This window comes from Oryctolagus cuniculus, chromosome 1 (assembly GCF_051225735.1).
Source record: "Oryctolagus cuniculus isolate XC-2025 breed Fujian yellow rabbit chromosome 1, ASM5122573v1, whole genome shotgun sequence".
NCBI lineage: Eukaryota > Metazoa > Chordata > Mammalia > Lagomorpha > Leporidae > Oryctolagus > Oryctolagus cuniculus.
The window spans coordinates 2,227,497-2,244,896 of NC_142867.1; the positions used below are offsets into that span (position 1 = coordinate 2,227,497).

Genomic DNA, 17,400 nt, shown 5'->3' on the forward strand with positions numbered 1-17,400 from the left:
TGGGAGCCTGGAGGGTGGGACCCCGGCTCGGGCCCAGCCAGGCTACTGTGGAGTGAAGCAGCAGAAGAAGCTACTTCTCTCGCAATGCATAAATAATTCTCTCAAATGCATAAATAATTGCTCTGTAACTGGTCAAGGTCCTTGCCGTGCCCCTTCGCCCTCTGCGTGAGCGGGCGCTGCTGCACGCCGTGCCTCCGCTACGCCGGGCTGAGCGATCCCCGCCCCTCCATCCCATTACCCGGTGAACTCCCGGGGGCTCAGGCCCTGCTTTCCCGCAGCGGAGTCCCCAGGCACCCCCCGACTGCACGTCTGTAGCTAGCGCCCGCCTCCCCTGAAGGCTGGAGGGCCCTCCGGCCGCGTCCCACGTCTGTCCCGGGGGGCCGCGAGGACGGCCAGGCACACGGCTGGGTCGGTGCAAGGTGGGGGAAGAAGGGCCTCCCTCCTCCCCCGCGCCCCGCGCCTTCTGTCCCCCTCCCCTGCACTCGCACCGCCGCCCAGCGCTGGGCAGCCCCGGGCCCCGGCGCGGCGCGGGGCGGGGCGTGGCCTCGCGCGGACCCGGATGCGGCCCCGCCCCCGCGGAACCGGAAGTGGGTCGCGGCGCTGGGAGCGGCGGGCGCGGAGGGAGCCAGGGCCGGACGGCGGCCGCGCGGACCCCGGGAGGCGGTGAGGGCGCGCGGCGGCTGCGCCGGGCACGAGGCCCGTCCCTGGACTGCGGTCCCGGGGCGACGGCGCCCCGAAACGGGAAGGAAGCCGCGGTCTCGCCGCTCTTCCGCCTGCGGTTTCGGCGCGGGGGAGGGCGGGCGAGGCTTATCCGGGCTGCGGCGGGGCGGGGGCGGGGGTCGGTGGACCGAGGGTGGGCCGGGGGCCTGGCGGCGAGGGGCGGGGGTCTGGGGGAGGGGAGAGGGCCCGGGCTCCGGGGGGAAGGGTCGGTGGCCTGAGGGGATGGGCGGCCGGCGGCCCGGGGGCACAGGGCGAGGGGGCGTGGGCCCGAGAGGAGGGGTCTGGGGTCCTAGGGGCCGGGGGTCGGCTGTCGTGGGCGCAGGTGGCGACTTGCGGCGCTCCGGGGGCCCGGCGTGGGCGCAGCGGGGCCGCAGGCGAGGTGGGGTTTGCAACCAGGTCAGTGGAGGTGCGGCGCCACGCAGCCGCGCCGGCGGGACCTCGCGGGCCTGTTGCAAGCGTCCAGAAAGGCGCCTTGGGGACTTGTGTTTGCTCCGTGGGGACCTGTGGCCCGCGGCAGGGTCGCGGTGAGGGGCCCGGGGCTCCTGGGACTGCAGTCGGCACACGGCGGCCCCGGGGGGGCGGGCGCCCCATTTTCTGCGGGATGGTGCCCACGCCCTTCCGGGCTTGGTTTGGACCTGGCCGGACGGGGCTTTGTGGAGGCCTGACCGGCTCCGCGGGGCTGCGGACCCCAGCCCTGTCCAGCAAGGGCAGTGGGGGCAGGCGGTCCCGCCCCTGGGTCTGCCCGCCCGCCCCGTGTGTGAGTCACCGGCCCCAGAGCCTGGAGTCGGTCCTGGCTGGAGTATTTGCCAGATCCTCGAGGACTTGGGAAGACGGAGATAGGTCGGCATGGAGGCTGGGGCCTACAGACTTTTTGACAGGCAGATTAGAGAGAGAAAGGTCTTCCTTCCGCTGGTTCACCCCCCAATGGCCGCTACGGCCGGCGCGCTGTGCCCATCCGAAGCCAGGAGCCAGACGCTTCCTCCTGGTCTCCCACGCAGGTGCTGGGCCCAAGCACTTGGGCCAACCTCCATTGCCTTCCCGGGCCACAGCAGAGAGCTGGACTGGAAGAGGGGCAACCGGGACTAGAACCCCGGGGTGCCGGCGCCGCAGGCGGAGGATTAGCCTAGTGAGCCGCGGCGCCGGCCTTGTTTTTTTTTTTTTTTTTTCTAAGATTTATTTTATTTATTTGAAAGGCTGCTTCACGCCCCAAATGGCTACAACGTCCAGAGCTGTGCCAGTCTGAAGCCAGGAGCTTCCTCTTGGTCTCCCACAAGGGTGCAGGGACCCAAGCAACTGGGCCGTCCTCCACTGCTTTCCTAGGCCACAGCAGAGAGCGGGATCGGAAGTGGAGCAGCTGGGACTCGAACCAGCGCCCACACGGGATGCCGGCACTGCAGGCGGTGGCTTTACCCGCTAGGCCACAGCACTGGCCCCACAGAGAGATTCCTGATAGGGGGCCCCAGCCTCCTGCAGCTCTGCCTCTGTGACGGCTGACCTGATCGAGGCATTTTGATGGACTGTTCGGAGCACTGAAGGCTTTGAGTGGCAGTGAGAACACTGGGTGCTCAGGACGTGGGACCCTGGATGTGTGCCTCGCCCCTGAGGGCTGGTCCTGCCTTGTGTTGCACCGGGCGGCTGTCCTGGCGGGGCTGAGCCCTGGCACTGCTGTCCCATCCTGCTGCTGGGGCCAGGCGTGGGGAGGGCGGGGTCTCCTTGCAGGAAGTGCCCGTGGAGCGTGGCTCTGCGTGGCTCCCGCTGTGCTGAGCTGGTGAGGTTCGGGGAAGCCCGATCCGGGGCTTTCTCGAAGGCGCGCCTCTCTGGTGCTGTTTTCCTCTGCTTACGCGGGCCCGGTTGCTTCCTGTCCGTGCACGCCAGCATTGGTGGTGCTGGATTGGGGTGCTTGCTTCTGGGGACAGTATTTTATTTTTTTGTTTGTTGTGGCCTTGCTGAGATACTAATTCACACAGCGTAGACTCCGCCCACTGAAAGGGTGCATGGTGGTGATTCTTGTGCGTATACTCGCGGAGTCGTGCGGCCATCACCAGCAGCAACCTGAGAACTAGCCCTGGGCGGCCACTGATGGGCTGCTTGTCCCCATCAGACACCTCTGGATGTCTGATGCAAATGCGTGGTAATACACGGTCCTGTGTCTGCTTCCAGGGCTGGCCCCTGCCAGAGCTGTGCCCCTGCCCTCGCCTGTCCCCCTGCCAGAGCTGTGCCCCTGCCGTCGCCTGTGCCCCGGCTGTAGCTGTGCCCCTGCCAGAGCTGTGCCCCGGCTGTTGCCTGTCCCCCTGCCATCACCCGTGCCCCTGCCATCACTCGTGCCCCTGCCGTCGCCCATGCCCCTGCCCTCGCCGGTCCCCCTGCCAGAGCTGTGCCCCGGCCATCACCGGTGCTCCTGCCGCCTTCCTCTTCCTGCTGAGTCATCGCTCCTTGTGCACAAGCCCCCGTGGGATGTGTCCATCCATCAGTCGGACGTGTGGCTGGTTTTCTGCGTTTTTGGCTGTCCTCAGTGTTCGGGTGTGCTTCCGTTTCTCCGGGGCAGTGCCAGGAGTGGACTTGCTGAGTCATGTGGTCCTGCGGTCTAACCTTTCCAGGAATTCCCGCCAGCAGCGTGAGAAGGTTTCCGTGTCCCCACGCCCTCACCCGCGCTCACTGTCGTGGGGAAAGGGGCCTCTCACTGTGGCTTGGACGGGTACTGCCCTGACAGTGAAATTGGACGTCTTTTCCCACCTGGGCTCGTACCTGTGGAGAAAGGTCCTCCCCGGGGGCAGCCTGCCCTTTCTGCCCGGGCATCCGGGGGTCGGCAGGGGGTCCTGGTCCACGTTCGCCGCCGTGTCCTCCGGAGCGCGGTTTCTACGTGTCCATTGTGTCGGGTTTCCTTTCCTGGGTCTTTGATGTCCGTCTGAGGAACCACTGCCAGACTCGAGGTCATGTTAGAACTTGAGTCCGTGGGTCAGAGAGTTTTTGGGTGTGGTGTGGGGTAGCAGTCCAGAAACAGAGCCTGAGGTTGGTTTCCATCAGTTATTCTTACCACGTTTTATTTTTCAGATTTAGACTGCTGGGAGGGCCGTAGCTGCTCAGGGAGCTGCCTCGGTGGGTCTTCGGACGCTTGCTGTGTATCCCGAGCAGCCCTGGCAGAAGTCAGGACTTGGGGAGGGCTGGGGAGAGAGGAGGGGCAAACCGCTGGGCCGGGAGCCCCTGCGCGCCAGCCCCGTCCCCGGCGGGGGTGCCAGCGGCCCTGCCGGTGCCGGGCTTGCTCCCAGCGCACGGGGCCTCTTCAGCTTGCACGTGGCGTTCAGCAGTGCGCGCCCGGGGAGGCGGCTGTGGGCTTGAAGCAGAGGTGGTGGTGGCTGGGCCGCCGTCTGGGCCGTGAGCCTTGTTCCCAGAACGGGCGCCCACGTGTGTGTGCTCGGTCTAGGGTGCTCCGTGTCCCGGGAGACTCCCGTTCCGCTGCCTTTTCTCCCAGCCACGTCGTGATCCCTTCAAGGGGTGTTTTCCTTACGTATTTAAAAAAGTGGCCCAGTGGGAGAATTTTGTTTTTAGCAGCGTCATAAAATCAGTGAACAGAAGAAGCAGAGAAGCCCGCCGAGGTTCCGAGGGGCGGTGGCGAGGCCGGAGTCGGCGTGCGGAAGGAGCGGGCATGGCCACACTCCTGGCGGCGCTGGTGACGGCGCTGCGCGGCTCGCCGTCCTGCTTCCGCTGCCCCACGCGGCCGCGTTAGGCCTGGGCGGCTCCCCGAGACCTGGCCGAGAGCTCTGGGAGTCCTGCCCCCTGCAGCCGGGATCGCGCCCGGATGCCGGCCCCTCCTCTGCACGGCTGTGCGCAGGCAGCGTTTTCTGGGCAGCCAGGAAGGAGGGTTCGCGTGTTGTGAGCCGTCTCCTGCTCTTTCTCCTTGGGTGGGAGGCAGAGCCCCTCTAACGGGGCAGGGCCTGTGCTGTCCCACAAGGAAGTCCAGGGTCAGCGCCTGTGACAGGCCGAGGAGGGAGGCAGAGTTCTGGCGTGGAGGGGCAGGCGCTCCCCTCCCTGCTCCCCGGCGGGCAGTGCAGCCTCTGCAGGTTCTGCTGAAAGTGGGCGGAGCCGCCAGCCCAGGGTGTGCGGTGGGAGACGTGCCCACCTGCCCGGTGCCGGAGCAGCTTCCGGAAGGGTCAGGGCGGATGGCGCCCTACCAGTCTCCGACGAGTGAGAGAGTAACTGGCGAGGACAGCTGCCTCCATCCTGGGCTGGGGGGAAGTCAGCCCCTCGCAGGCGTGTGCAGAGACCCTTCCCCGGTGGTCGGGACCGTGGGCGGCTGAGGTCTGTAGACAGGGGGTCCCGGGTGGGACGTCAGGTGCTGTGGGACAGGAGGCTGTGGACTGGCCCCCCCAGTTCCTGCAGCTGTCTCCCTTCCGCTGGGAGCGCACTGGGGCTGGCCGTAAGGGGCGCCTTTCCATGCTAAGATCTAGTTCCTCTCTTCTCCTCCGGGCCTGTCTGGGACACCTGGACAGTGGAACGAGGTTTGGCCAGGGGTGTTGTAGCTGCGGCCCCGCCCTGTGCCAGGTTCCCTGTCCAGGTGACGAGGCAGGAGTTGCGTCTGGAAGCGTGAGCGCCCCAGGCCTTGACTGCACCGCCCACCCCGTGTTGGACTTGGGCTTGAGCCTGGGAGATGTGGAGGGCGGGCCCCGGGGCAGGGCTCGGCTTCCGTCCCTGGTGCCCCAGAGGAGCTGGGTGTCCTGGTGCTCTTCTGCTTCCGGGATCTCGGTCCAGGCGCCTGGTCAGTCTTCTCGTGGGCTGTGTGGTTTTGTTAGCATTTCCTTGGCGACCGAGCGAGCTTTTTTCATTCGTGGTTTTTCCTCAAAATCCCCAGAGGTTAGATTTTACCTTTGCAGGTCGGAAGCTCGCTCTTTGCCCGCTGGTTAAGTTGTCGGGCTGGACCGGAAATCAGAACGGCTGCTCCTGTCTTTAAACTCTGATGAAACACGCGCCATGGACGGCCCCCATGACCCTCGTGCGCCCGCAGCGGCCAGAGCGCTGTTGTCATGGCCTCTGCGAGCGGGACCTCCTCGCAGCGAGGCCGCGAGCTCCCGGACCCGAGCGGAAGCCGCGGGCGCGGTGCTGCCGGGCCCTGACTGCTGCCTGTCGGCCGGGTCTCCCTGGCTCCCCCGCGCCCGGCCCCGGCGAGTGTCGCAGGTGAGCGTAACCCTGGTGTCGCTCTTTCAGATGTGGAAGGCGTCGGCAGGCCACACGGTGCCCATTTCCCAGGACGACGGGGGCGCCGACGACTGGGAGACCGACCCCGACTTCGTGGTAGGACTCAGCAGCCTGCCGGGCGACTTTCCGGGTGATGGGCGGGTTGGTTTCCCAGCCAGGGGTGCAGGCGTCCCGAGTTCCTTCTCTTTTCAGAATGACGTCAGTGAGAAAGAGCAGCGATGGGGCGCCAAGACCGTGCAGGGCTCCGGGCACCAGGAGCACATCAAGTAAGAGGCCGCTGGGGCGGCGCGGGCGCGGGTCCCCTCGTGGCTCTCCGGGAGCGAGCCCCGTGCAGGCCGCTGGGGCGGAGGGGGCGGCGCGGGTCCCCCTCGTGGCTCTCCGGGAGCGAGCCCCGCGCAGGCCGCTGGAGCGGAAGGGGCGGCGTGGGTCCCCCTTGTGGCTCTCCGGGAACGACCCCCGTGCAGGCCGCTGGAGCGGAGGGGGCAGTGCAGGCGCGGGGTCCCCCTCGTGGCTCTCCGGGAGCGAGCCCCGTGCAGGCCGCTGGGGCGGAAGGGGCGGCGCGGGTCCCCCTCGTGGCTCTCCGGGAGCGAGCCCCGTGCAGGCCGCTGGAGCGGAGGGGGCGGCGCGGGTCCCCCTCGTGGCTCTCCGGGAGCGAGCCCCGTGCAGGCCGCTGGAGCGGAGGGGGCAGTGCAGGCGCGGGTCCCCCTCGTGGCTCTCCGGGAGCGAGCCCCGCGCAGGCCGCTGGAGCGGAGGGGGCAGTGCAGGCGCGGGGTGCCCCCTCGTGGCTCTCTGGGAATGACCCCCGCGCAGGCCGCTGGAGCGGAGGGGGCAGTGCAGGCGCGGGTCCCCCTCGTGGCTCTCCGGGAGCGAGCCCCGTGCAGGCCGCTCGAGCGGAAGGGGCGGCGCGGGCGCGGGGTCCCCCTCGTGGCTCTCCGGGAGCGAGCCCCGCGCAGGCCGCTGGAGCGGAGGGGGCAGTGCAGGCGCGGGGTCCCCCTCGTGGCTCTCCGGGAACGACCCCCGTGCAGGCCGCTGGAGCGGAGGGGGCGGCGCGGGGTCCCCCTCGTGGCTCTCCGGGAGCGAGCCCCGCGCAGGCCGCTGGAGCGGAGGGGGCGGCGCGGGCGCGGGGTCGCTGCCCTGACAGGTGCTGGAGACGCACGCACACCCAGGTCTCGGGTCAAACACTCCTGTTGAATTTCTGTACACGAGATACTTCAAAAAGGTGGTTGAAAATGGAATTGACAGATAAATTTATTTTTTATTTTTTAAAGATTTATTTATGTATTTGGAAGGCAGAGTTACAGAGAAGCAGAGAGAGAGAGGTCTCCCATCTGCTGGTTTACTCGCTGAATGGCCACAGTGGCTGGGCCTGGGCCAATCTGGAGCCAGGAGCTGCATCAGAGTTTCCCATGTGGATGGCAGGGTCCCAGGCACTGGGGCCATCTTTCCCAGACCATTAGCAGAGAGCTGGATTGGAAGTAGAGCAGCCAGGACTCAAACTGGTGCCCATGTGGGATCCCAGCACAGCAGGCGGCGGCTTTACCCACTGCACCTCAGTTCCAGCCCCTATTTTGTTTTTTTAAGGGCTTACTTTTAGTTACTTGAAAGGCAGAATGATAGGTGGGGGTGCAGAGAGAGCTCCCACCGGCTGGTTTGCTCCCCAGGTGGCTGTGATGGCTGGGCTGGGCCAGGCCGAAGCCAGGAACTCCAGCCGGGTCTCCCACGTGGACGGCGGGGACCCAAGTCCTTGGGCCCTTTGCTGCTTTCCCAGGCGGGGAGCTGGATCAGGAGCGGAGCAGCCAGGACTTGATTCGGCCTTCCGATGCAGGAAGTTAGTATTGCAAGTGATAGCTTAGTCCACCCTGCCACGACGCCGGCCCCAGGCAGATTGCTCTTGAAGCCTGTGTGGGGTTTTTACGTAGTGTGCGTTTCCACGAACTTCGTGTGGGGTGTGCTCCTGTGAGCTGCTGGCAGCCTGTGTGCAAACCTGGAGACGTCTCCTCAGCCTCCAGGTTTTCATGGAGGAACCCAGTTACCGCGGAGGGAGGTTTCTTGGAATAACCTCAGCCTCGCCTCTTAGTCTGACTCCAGTGGGGAATCACGCGCGTTGCAGAGTGCGGTGGCCGGCTGTGACCTAATTCTGAGCTGTGATAAATAACGCGGCAGCCGGGGAGCTGAGTGAACCGTGCCATTGTCCCCAGCGCGGCAGCCGAACACACCGCTCTCAGGGCTCGCTTTCCGTCAGGAAGCGCAGATAAGGGACTGGGGTTGGAGTTTCTCCTCCCACTCCCCGGTGGTGTGGGCAGCACTGCCGACCGGGTGGCCGCAGAGCTGCTGTGGGAAGCCCTGGCTTTAGTAGCCCTGGTGGGAAGGACCCAGCCGTCATGCGGGAGGAAGGCGGCGTCTGCACCGTGGCTTCTCGGGTCCCTCCCATGCAAGCAGCTGGGCCGGCAAAGGGCTGGGCTGGTTGGCACAGCACCTGGGTTGCTTGCCGTGCGTGCCACAGGCTGCCCCGCAGAGGCGCTCAGCCCTTCTCTGCCCTGTGGCTGCCGTACACTGGGGGCGGCCGTTGGGCCTGGCAGTTCACCCCGGGCAGGAAGCCTGTATCCGTCATTGAAGTGCTTGGGGCCAGCTCCCGTTCTGACCCAGCTTCCTGCTAACACAGACTGGCTCAGGTGGTTGGGCTTTGGCCGCTCGCCTGGGAAACCTGGTCGGAGTTCCTGGCTCCTGTCGTCATCCTGGCCCAGTGCCGGCTGTCGTGAGCACTTGACGAGTGGACCAGCAGACGGGGTCTGTCTGTCTGTCTGTCTCTTCCTCAAATAAGTAGATAATACAAAAGAGGCAGGGGGGAGGGGTGGAGAATTCGGGGAACTCTGGCACGGGCCTCGGGTGGGTCCGGATTCAGAGAGGGAGCCCGTGGAGCACGCGGGTTTGGTGTCCCGGTTCTTGCCGGGTTCTGGGCAGTGGTGCCCTCCCCTCCCTGCTCTGAGGAGCTGGGTGGCTCCCAGTCCGGCTTGTGTTTCATCCGTGTGTGTGTGCTTGTCTTTGGACGGAACGCCCCGTGCCAGGGTGGCCTCGCGCCACTCCGAGGTGGCCTGGTGAAAGCCGCCTCCTGGCCTGACCTGTTTGGGCCACATTTTGTGATCTGTTTCACTGTCCCCTGTATTTAAAATAAGAGTTTTTAGATGGTTAATTCTGAGCATAAATTTCAGCTCATCTCTGAGTGTTTAAAAAGCTGGGCCCTTGGGGCTGGCGCTGTGGTGCAGCGGGTTAAACCACCGCCTGCAGTGCTGGCATCCCATGTGGGGGCTGGTTCAAGTCCCGGCTGCTCCATTTCCTATCCAGCTCCCTGCTAATGCACCTGGGAAAGCAGTGGAAGACGGCCCAAGTGCTTGGGCCCCTGCACCCGCGTGGGAGACCTGGAGAAAGCTCCTGGCTCCTGGCTTCAGATCAGCACAGCAGTGGTCATTGCGGCCACCGGCCACTTGGGGAGTGAACCAGTGATGAAAGATCTCTCCCTGACTCTCCTTCTCTCCCTCCCTCTCTCGCTCTCTTGCTCACTCGCTCTCTCTGCCTTTCAAATAAGTAAGTAAATATTGAGAAAAAAAAAAAAAAAAAAAAAGCTGGGCCCTTGCGGTTCAGCATCACCGGGCTTCTCCCCGCATCCTCGGGTTCCCGGGGGAGGGGCTGTGGCAGTCCCAGCACCAGCTTTCCTAGGCCGTTTCTGCGGTGGGACAGAAACTCTGAAATCAAGTTTGAGTCCAGTGAAGCGGCCCTCACTGGAGGTTGGGTGACCCAGGGTACAGATTCAGATTAGCGTCCTTCTTTTAGACGTTTCATTATTAATTCCACTTGTTTGAAAGGGAGAGACACAGGCAGAAGGAGGTCTGCCGTGCTCCGCTTCACTCTCCATGTGCCTACAGTAGTCAGGGCTGGGCCAGGGTCCCCGGTGGGTGGCAGGGACCCAAGGACTTGAACCGTCCCTGCTCCTTTCGACGAGAGTGAGACCAGAACTCAAACCCAGGCGCTTCCGAATGGGATGCTCCAAACGCCCGCCTCTCCCGTGCCTCCTTGTGCTGAACTCGCTGGGGCGGGGGGGGAGGAGCCGCTGAGGGGGTGTGCAGCTGGCAGAGCAGTGAGGAAGAGCTGAGGCAAGCGGTTTGCCGAGCACCGAGTGGCGAGAGCCTGCGGATGGGCGCAGATGGCTCCCTCCCCGGAGGCCAGGGCGCGGTGACCTGTGACTGCGTCCGCCTGCCTCTGTTGCAGCATACACAAGCTGAGGGAGAATGTCTTCCAAGAGCACCAGACCCTCAAGGAGAAGGAACTTGAAACGGGACCAAGAGCCTCCCACGGCTATGGAGGGAAGTTTGGCGTGGAACAAGACCGGATGGATAAGGTGGGTGACGGCGATGACGTGGGCCCCACGCACGTTGGCAGAGTGTCCCGTTGATGCCTCGGCTGAGAAGGTTGGAGTCTGTGTGGAAGGTTTCCCTAGGCAGAGGCGCTGGCGAGGGAGGTGAGGGAGACACAGCGGGGGTGTGGAAGCGTCTTGACCGCTGCTGCCCTCGGGCAGTGCCAAACCGTGGGCCGAGACCATATCTGTGTGCCCCTTGTCCGGGCCTTGTCTCGCTGACACCTTCACGTGGTCGTGCGTTAGTGACTCACGGAGCCGACTGGCCCTGTGTGAAGTTGGTGCTGAGGCTGCGGGGAGAGCACTTCCTGCGTCGAAGGTTTGTGGCGAGCTCTCGGGACAGGCCCCGGTGGAACTCAGACTCCCAGGCAGACGATGGCTGGACGCACCCACTTTGCTGGCCCCCTGGCCCTCTAGTTCCTGCTGTGGGCGAGCAGGGGCCCGAGGCCGGGGGCTGGGTTTTCGCCAGCGCAGCCGCTTCCTCCGGTCAGGCAGGCCTTGGCAGTCGCACGCCTTCGCTAGAGCTGAGTCTGAGCAGTGCGAGGTGCTTCTGGCCTGACCGACGTTTGCTTTCTCCGGGTGGAAGGGCGAGGGCCCGCGGTGTCGGATTCCCGTCAGTAATCTCAAACCTCTGCCCTTGGGCACGGGTCGGATGAAATGTCTGAGCCGACCTGCAGGGATGTGGGCAGTCACAGCCGTGCCTCGCTGTGCCCCCCACGGTGTAGGCGGGGTGCGGTGGGCTCTGACGGAGCACCCCGTGAGAAGTAGGTGTCACGCGTCACCTGTGCCTTCAGCAGAGGTCCTGACATTGAGAGGGGCGTCGTGGGGCCCGGGTCAGCCGTGCCTCGCTGTGCCCCCCACTGTGCAGGCGGGGTGCGGTGGGCTCTGACGGAGCACCCCGTGAGAAGCAGGCGTCACACGTCACCTGTGCCTTCAGCAGAGGTCCTGACATTGAGAGGGGCGTCGTGGGGCCCAGGTCAGCCATACCTCGCTGTGCCCCCTACCACGGTGTAGACTGGGGTGTGGTGGGCTCTGACGGAGCACCCCGTGAGAGGCAGGCGTCACGTGTTACCTGTGCCTTCAGCAGAGGTCCTGACGCTGAGAGGGGCGTCGTGGGCCCGGGTCAGCCGTGGGCTCTCGAGTCAGGTGGGCAGAGCCCTGTGTGTTCAGGGCAGTGAACGAACCGGGGAGGTCGGCATCTCTGCCACCCCAGGCCTGGTCCTGAGCTCGCCAGGACCACGGGGAGTTGGAGCAGAGGTGTTTGTCACACAGAGGGGCCTCCCACACCTTGGAGAAAACCCAGGTGCTGTGTTAAAGGAACGCTTCTGCGAGAGTCTGGTGCGCTCTGGGTTCTGTGCGGCTGCCGGGGCCTCTCCGTCCTCTGAGCACTGAGCGCCCGTGTCCTTTCTCTCCACTGCACCCTCAGCCCCAGACGGCCACGTTCGGTTTCAGAACGGGGCGCTCCCTGCGCTGGCTGTCCAGAAATCAAAGTAGCTCTGGCAGCGTAAGGTCAGGGGCGGTTTAGGGGATGACTCCGTGTCTGTTTAAAGGCTGCAGACCTCGCCCCGTGTCGCCCTGGCCGTATTCTAGGACAGTTTCTCACAGCACCTTTGCAGTGGGAACTCGGGCAGGGCACGCGCTTGTCGGCCGCCTTTGCTGCCCCTTCGCCGTGTGGCTTGAGTGGGGTGCTGGTGGCCGTGACTGGGCAGGGCGCCCTGCAGCGCTTCCGGGCTGTGTGGGAGACAGGGCAGGGAAGTGCCCCCGCTCCACAGCTGGACGCCTGCTGCCTCGGCGGGAGAGCATGGCCGCTGCGGCCTGCAGGTGCGGGGCGAACTCGAGCTGGAGGAGACGCCAGCCCCGCGGTCTGGGGGTCGTGGAGAAAGCAGCCAAGAGCAGGGCCGGCACGCTGCGTCTCTTCCTCGTCTGCAGGAGACCCCTGACCACTCTGCGCCGTGAGGAGGGGGCCTCAGCTCGAGGGCAGGCCGCGGCTCTGGGGGTGATCCCTGGGCGCCGCTGAGCGGGACGACCGAGGACGGGCAGGGACGTGGCCGTGGCTGTGTCCGGTGGTCTCACAGCTGTGCTCCGGCCAGTGGCTGTGCCCTGTGGGCCTCGTGACAGAGAGCATGGTGGGACCCCCGGATGCACGTCCTCACTCTGCCTTGAGCAGGAGGTCCCTGAGCCTGCGGCCTTCTCTCTCGGTGGCTGGGCTGTTGCTGACCCCGAGCGAGCAGATGCAGGTGGCGGCCCCGGCTCCCTGCCTGCAGGGTGTGTGCTCAGTAGATGCGGAATCTGGCTGGCTAGAGTAGAACACGCGTGTCCGTGTTTCAGTTTCGGTATTTCTGATTGTTGCGTCAGTGTGAAAACGTCTCACTTAGTAGAGTGCCGTGTTGCCACCCGTGTCCCCGTCTGCAGGTCTCAGCCTTGTTGGGGCTGCCAGCTCATTGAGAAGCCCAGCTGTGCCGGGGCTGCCTCAGAGACGTGTGTGCGGTCGCTGTGCACACTCGGGTCGGTTGTGTTTAAATACGGCCGCCCGTGCCGACCAGAGGGGCGCTTCCCCTCAGCCGCGCGCTGGGGAGGGGTGCCTAACGCCTTGTGATTGGGCCTTGTTTCAGTCAGCCGTTGGCCACGAGTATCAGTCGAAACTTTCCAAGCACTGCTCGCAAGTCGACTCGGTCCGGGGCTTCGGAGGCAAGTTTGGCGTCCAGATGGACAGGGTAGATCAGGTGAGTGGACGGGGAGGGGCTGATCTCCGTGGCGCGTCTGCCCCTCGGGCCCTCCCAGTAGCTTGCAGGTGCAGCCTGGCTGCCCAGGACTGCGGAGAGAGCCAGAGTGCTGCTGTGTGCTGCTCAGGTGCCCCGAGGGCGCCCCGCCGAGGCCCAGGACTGGGGAGCAGGGGAGAGCATTTGCACCCCTCTTCCCTGGGGAAGGTAGGGCGGCAGGCCATGGTCAGAGCCCATCCGCGTGGTCTGTTGCTGCCCCTTGGGCGCGCCCTGGCCCACCTGTCACTCGTGCGTGTGTGCAGCATGGCTGTGAAGCCTGGAGCTGCAGCCCTGGGTCTGGGTTCCGGCCCTGCCACGCCTCTGGACTTGCCGGTGCCTCCGCGGGGGTAGCGGGGACGCCCTCCTGAGGCTGTGCGCCAGGCCGAGCAGACGGCCTGTGCTGCAGCGCCCCCCACGGCACCCAGCTTCCGGGAGCTGTGCCCGAGGCGGCGGCTGCTGCTCCGATTAACGTTGGAGTGTGTAAGGTGGCGAGTCTGTGAGGCGTGGGGAACTGTTCCAGACCAGCGGTCTATGGCCGAAGGAAGTAGCTGAGCGTTCCCTGTGGCCATGAGCTGGGCGGGGCAGGTTGCTGTGGATACAGCTCAGCCCGCGTAGCCAGCCTTTGTGGACCGTTTTAAGGTGCGTAAATTTAAAGCACCTGTGTTTTAATTTGACCTACAGTTGGCTTGGGGAGCCAAAGGTCAAAGAGATAGCAATGGTCTGTTTCTACAGATTTCAGAGTGATAGCTCTGGAGGTATGCATTTCTGGGGCAGGGGTCTGCTGTCATAATGATTAAGCTGCTGCTTCGGGCCAGCGCCGCAGCTCACTAGGCTAATCCTCCGCCTGCGGCGCCGGCACCCCGGGTTCTAGTCCCAGTCGGGGCGCCGGATTCTGTCCCGGCTGCCCCTCTTCCAGGCCAGCTCTCTGCTGTGGCCCGGGAGTGCAGTGGAGGATGGCCCGGGTGCTTGGGCCCTGCACCCCATGGGAGACCAGGAGAAGCACCTGGCTCCTGCCATCGGATCAGCGCGGTGCACCGGCTGCGGCATCCATTGGAGGGTGAAGCAACGGCAAAGGAAGACCTTTCTCTCTGTCTCTCTCACTCACTGTCCACTCTGCCTGTCAAAAAAAACAAAAACAAAAAAGCTGCTGTTGGGATGCCTGGGTTGAAGTCTAACTCTGGTCCCGATCCCAGCTCCCCGTCAGGGGCGCCCTGGGAGGCACAGGTGCCCCGCCACCTGCGTGGGAGCCCCAGATTGGGTTCTTGGCTGCTGGCTTCAGCCAGGCCCAGCCCGGCTGTGGCAGGGATGAGGGAGTGGACCAGTGGATGAGAGGTCTTTGTCAGTTTGCTTGCCTCTTTCCATGTCTTTTTCCTTCGGAATGAATGAGTGAGTGAAAGAATAAAAACTAAACTGTGTCTCCCTCTTCCTGGGTTCATCAGTCTGCCGTGGGCTTCGAGTACCAGGGGAAGACTGAGAAGCATGCCTCCCAGAAAGGTGAGCTGCCGCAGGCGCCAGCAGCCGCCGGGACCTCGCTGGTGGGGGCGGGGTGGGGCGCGGCTCCGGCTTTCCTGGCCGTCTGGGTCTGGGTGGCGGGTACGTCCCCCTCCCGTGGCGCTCGCAGAGCTGTCGCCCAGTGTCACGCACTGCCTGCATTGCTCTGTGGATGCGCCTCTGTCCCCTGGGCAGCACTGCTGGAGAGCCAGTGCCCCGGGTGGAGCCCGGCTTGTGAAGCTCGCCCGCACGCCTGGCACAGGTGTCCAGAGCCAGGTCGGAGCTGCGCGGCCAGCTGCCAGGCTCCCACTGTGTACTCAGAGGCCGGCTGCCCTGCACCTGTGTGGGCGCCCGAGCGGTCCAGGTGCCGTGAGCGGAGTGTGGGCGCCCGACTAGGTGGACTCTTGTGGGCTCTGGCCTTTCTGGGCTGCCTCCGGCAGTGCTGTGTGGAGCGTGGTCCCCGGGAGCGTGGCGCTTGTGCCTTCACGCCGTGCGCATGCTCGGAGCCAGGAGTGCCAGGTGGCTGTGTCCTCGCCCAGGCTGACCGCCCCTTGTCTCCCTCAGACTACTCCAGTGGTTTCGGCGGCAAGTATGGCGTGCAGGCTGACCGTGTGGACAAGAGCGCCGTGGGCTTCGACTACCAGGGCAAGACGGAGAAGCACGAGTCGCAGAAAGGTGTGGGGCCTCTGCCGTCTTCCTCACGCGTGCAGGCCAGCGCTTGGGGGAACTTGGTCATGTGTGCTTGTTAGCCTAAAACTCGGCACTGCCCCTCCACGTCCGTCCGTGCCCGTGCAGCTGTCGGTGTAAACGGCCCAGCAGCCCTCTGCCCTGTGAGCATTCCGTGGTCTGACGTCGCTCTTGGCAGTGTGGAAGCCAGGTTGTCTCTGAATTTTTGACGTCAAGAATTGGCCGTGGTGAATCCTCTCGTACCGTGTGCATGAGTGATTAGTCAAGAGAATCGGGTTTCTTGGGTTTAACATTGTGTGAGCGACTGCCGCATTGGTCCTGAGCTTCCTCCCTGCTGCACACAGCCCTCCCACCCCACCCCTGTGAAGGTGCCTCCTAGAGGTCAGAGGTCGTCTCTAAGATTCAGCCCCCTGCTGCGCAGGTTGTCCTGTGGGTTCTCTGTACGCTGTTGGTTGTGTTAATTTGCATTTTCAGTTTTTAAAGATCATTGCCATCATTTGAAAACTGGAAGCCCAAGCGTCTTGTAAGAAGCCACACGAGGCTCAGATGGCGCTGGCTGGACATTCCTGGGGGGAGCGCCCGTGGGCCCGGAGCAGGGCTTACTCCTGCGAGCCCACCTGCCCTGCCTCTCCCGCCCCTCCCGCGAGCCCACCTGCCCTGCCCAGGGCCACTTCTCTGCCTTCCCTTTGCTCGGAGCAGACCTCACTCCTGGGCCAGGGCGCGGAGCTCTTGGGGCTGCCCTCGGGCTCCATGGGGGGCTGGGCAGACGAGGCTGGGTAGGGTCTCTTGGCCTTCCACGCGTTGATGTGTCCGTATAAGAACATTTGAATGACTTGGAGTACAGCTGGCGTTTCTACGAGATGCCATGATGTGTGCTGTTTCTCTGAGGGTTCTCCCTGACCCCCCCTCCTCCCCCTCCCCCCACGTGCTCCACGGTGAAGCAGTGACCAGCACTTTCCTGCCAGGGCTCACCCTGCTCCCAGGATCCGTGTTGTCAGCTGTCGCCTCACGTCCACTGTTGGTGTGGATCTGTGCTCGCCAGTCTCGGTGTTGTTACACATAAACAGCATTTTTAAAGATCACTTGATCATTGCGTGTTCTTACAGTAAGCCTGGAAGGTTTTAGTTTTGTTAAATCGGGCAATAAAAGTACTTTCACAAAGGCTTCTAGGACGCACAGCATGCCCCTGGTTTGTAAATACTGCTTTTCTTGTTTGCAGATTACTCCAAAGGGTTTGGTGGTAAATATGGTATCGACAAGGACAAGGTGGACAAGAGCGCTGTGGGCTTTGAGTACCAAGGCAAGACGGAGAAGCACGAGTCCCAGAAAGGTGCCTGCAGCCCCTCGTGTCCCCAGCCAGCAGCTGCTCCTGAGCCAGGTGTCCCCACGGCACAGCGGGAGCAGGGCACTGCCGTGGCCCTAGTGCAGTCTCTGTTGAATGGAGGAGTGTGCAGCCTGAACATAGCAGACCCCAGAGCACACCGGGAGTCAGATGTTTGCCCGTTCTGTGACTGAACTCCCCTCCCCCACATCTGTGCCCCTGGTGAGGCCATGTGCCTCGGAGCGCGGGTGGAGCCGCATGCACACAGCTCCCTCTTGGTTCCCATATGGGGAGGGCGGGGGAGGGCTCTGTGGCCACTGAGCACGTCCTGGTGATGTGTCAGGGAGGGGTTGCTGCCTCAGGCTGCCTGTTGATGCCGGCCACGGAGAGGTGGACTGAGCGCCCGGGGCCGCGTCTGCTGGCTCCGGCTGCCTGTTGATGCTGGCCTGTGGCCCTTTGTTGTGCGTGCAGACTATGTGAAAGGCTTTGGAGGGAAGTTCGGCGTGCAGACAGACAGACAAGACAAATGCGCGCTCGGCTGGGATCACCAGGAGAAGTTGCAGCTGCACGAGTCCCAGAGAGGTGCGTTCCGTGGCGGGGTCATGGTCACTCTTGGCCCAGCCGGCCCCTCTGGCTGTGCGGTTCCTGTTCCTATGTTGTCTTGTTACTGTCCACAGTCGCCCCAGGCCTCCCGTGGGTTCGCTGCAGTGCCGAGCCCCCGCAGGAGGGCTGCAGCCGCCAGGAGCCGGGGTCCCGTCTGTTTCGTGCTCTGGGGTCTCAGTCCCCAGACGCTGCTGTCAAGCGGCTGAGGTCTGTGGCTGCAG

The 17,400-nt window shown here is 64.5% G+C and overlaps 1 protein-coding gene across 4 annotated transcripts in view; it reads left to right on the forward strand.

Annotated features, from left to right (window-relative positions):
* The first annotated feature begins 589 nt into the window (after positions 1-589).
* The window catches only part of CTTN (cortactin), a 31,673-nt gene continuing 14,862 nt past the window's right edge, over positions 590-17,400 (forward strand). For 3 of the 4 annotated variants that reach the window (XM_089307120.1, XM_051839159.3, XM_051839161.3), the window contains exons 1-9: positions 590-663; positions 5,920-6,006; positions 6,103-6,176; positions 10,174-10,303; positions 12,931-13,041; positions 14,517-14,571; positions 15,133-15,243; positions 16,475-16,585; positions 17,048-17,158. In XM_089307120.1, coding sequence (XP_089163246.1) covers positions 5,920-6,006; positions 6,103-6,176; positions 10,174-10,303; positions 12,931-13,041; positions 14,517-14,571; positions 15,133-15,243; positions 16,475-16,585; positions 17,048-17,158 — 790 coding nt within the window. In that variant the 5' untranslated portion in view covers positions 590-663. Of the gene's footprint in view, positions 664-2,628; positions 3,817-5,919; positions 6,007-6,102; positions 6,177-10,173; positions 10,304-12,930; positions 13,042-14,516; positions 14,572-15,132; positions 15,244-16,474; positions 16,586-17,047; positions 17,159-17,400 lie in introns of those variants that run through there. The other variant, XM_070061854.2, reaches the window with a different exon arrangement.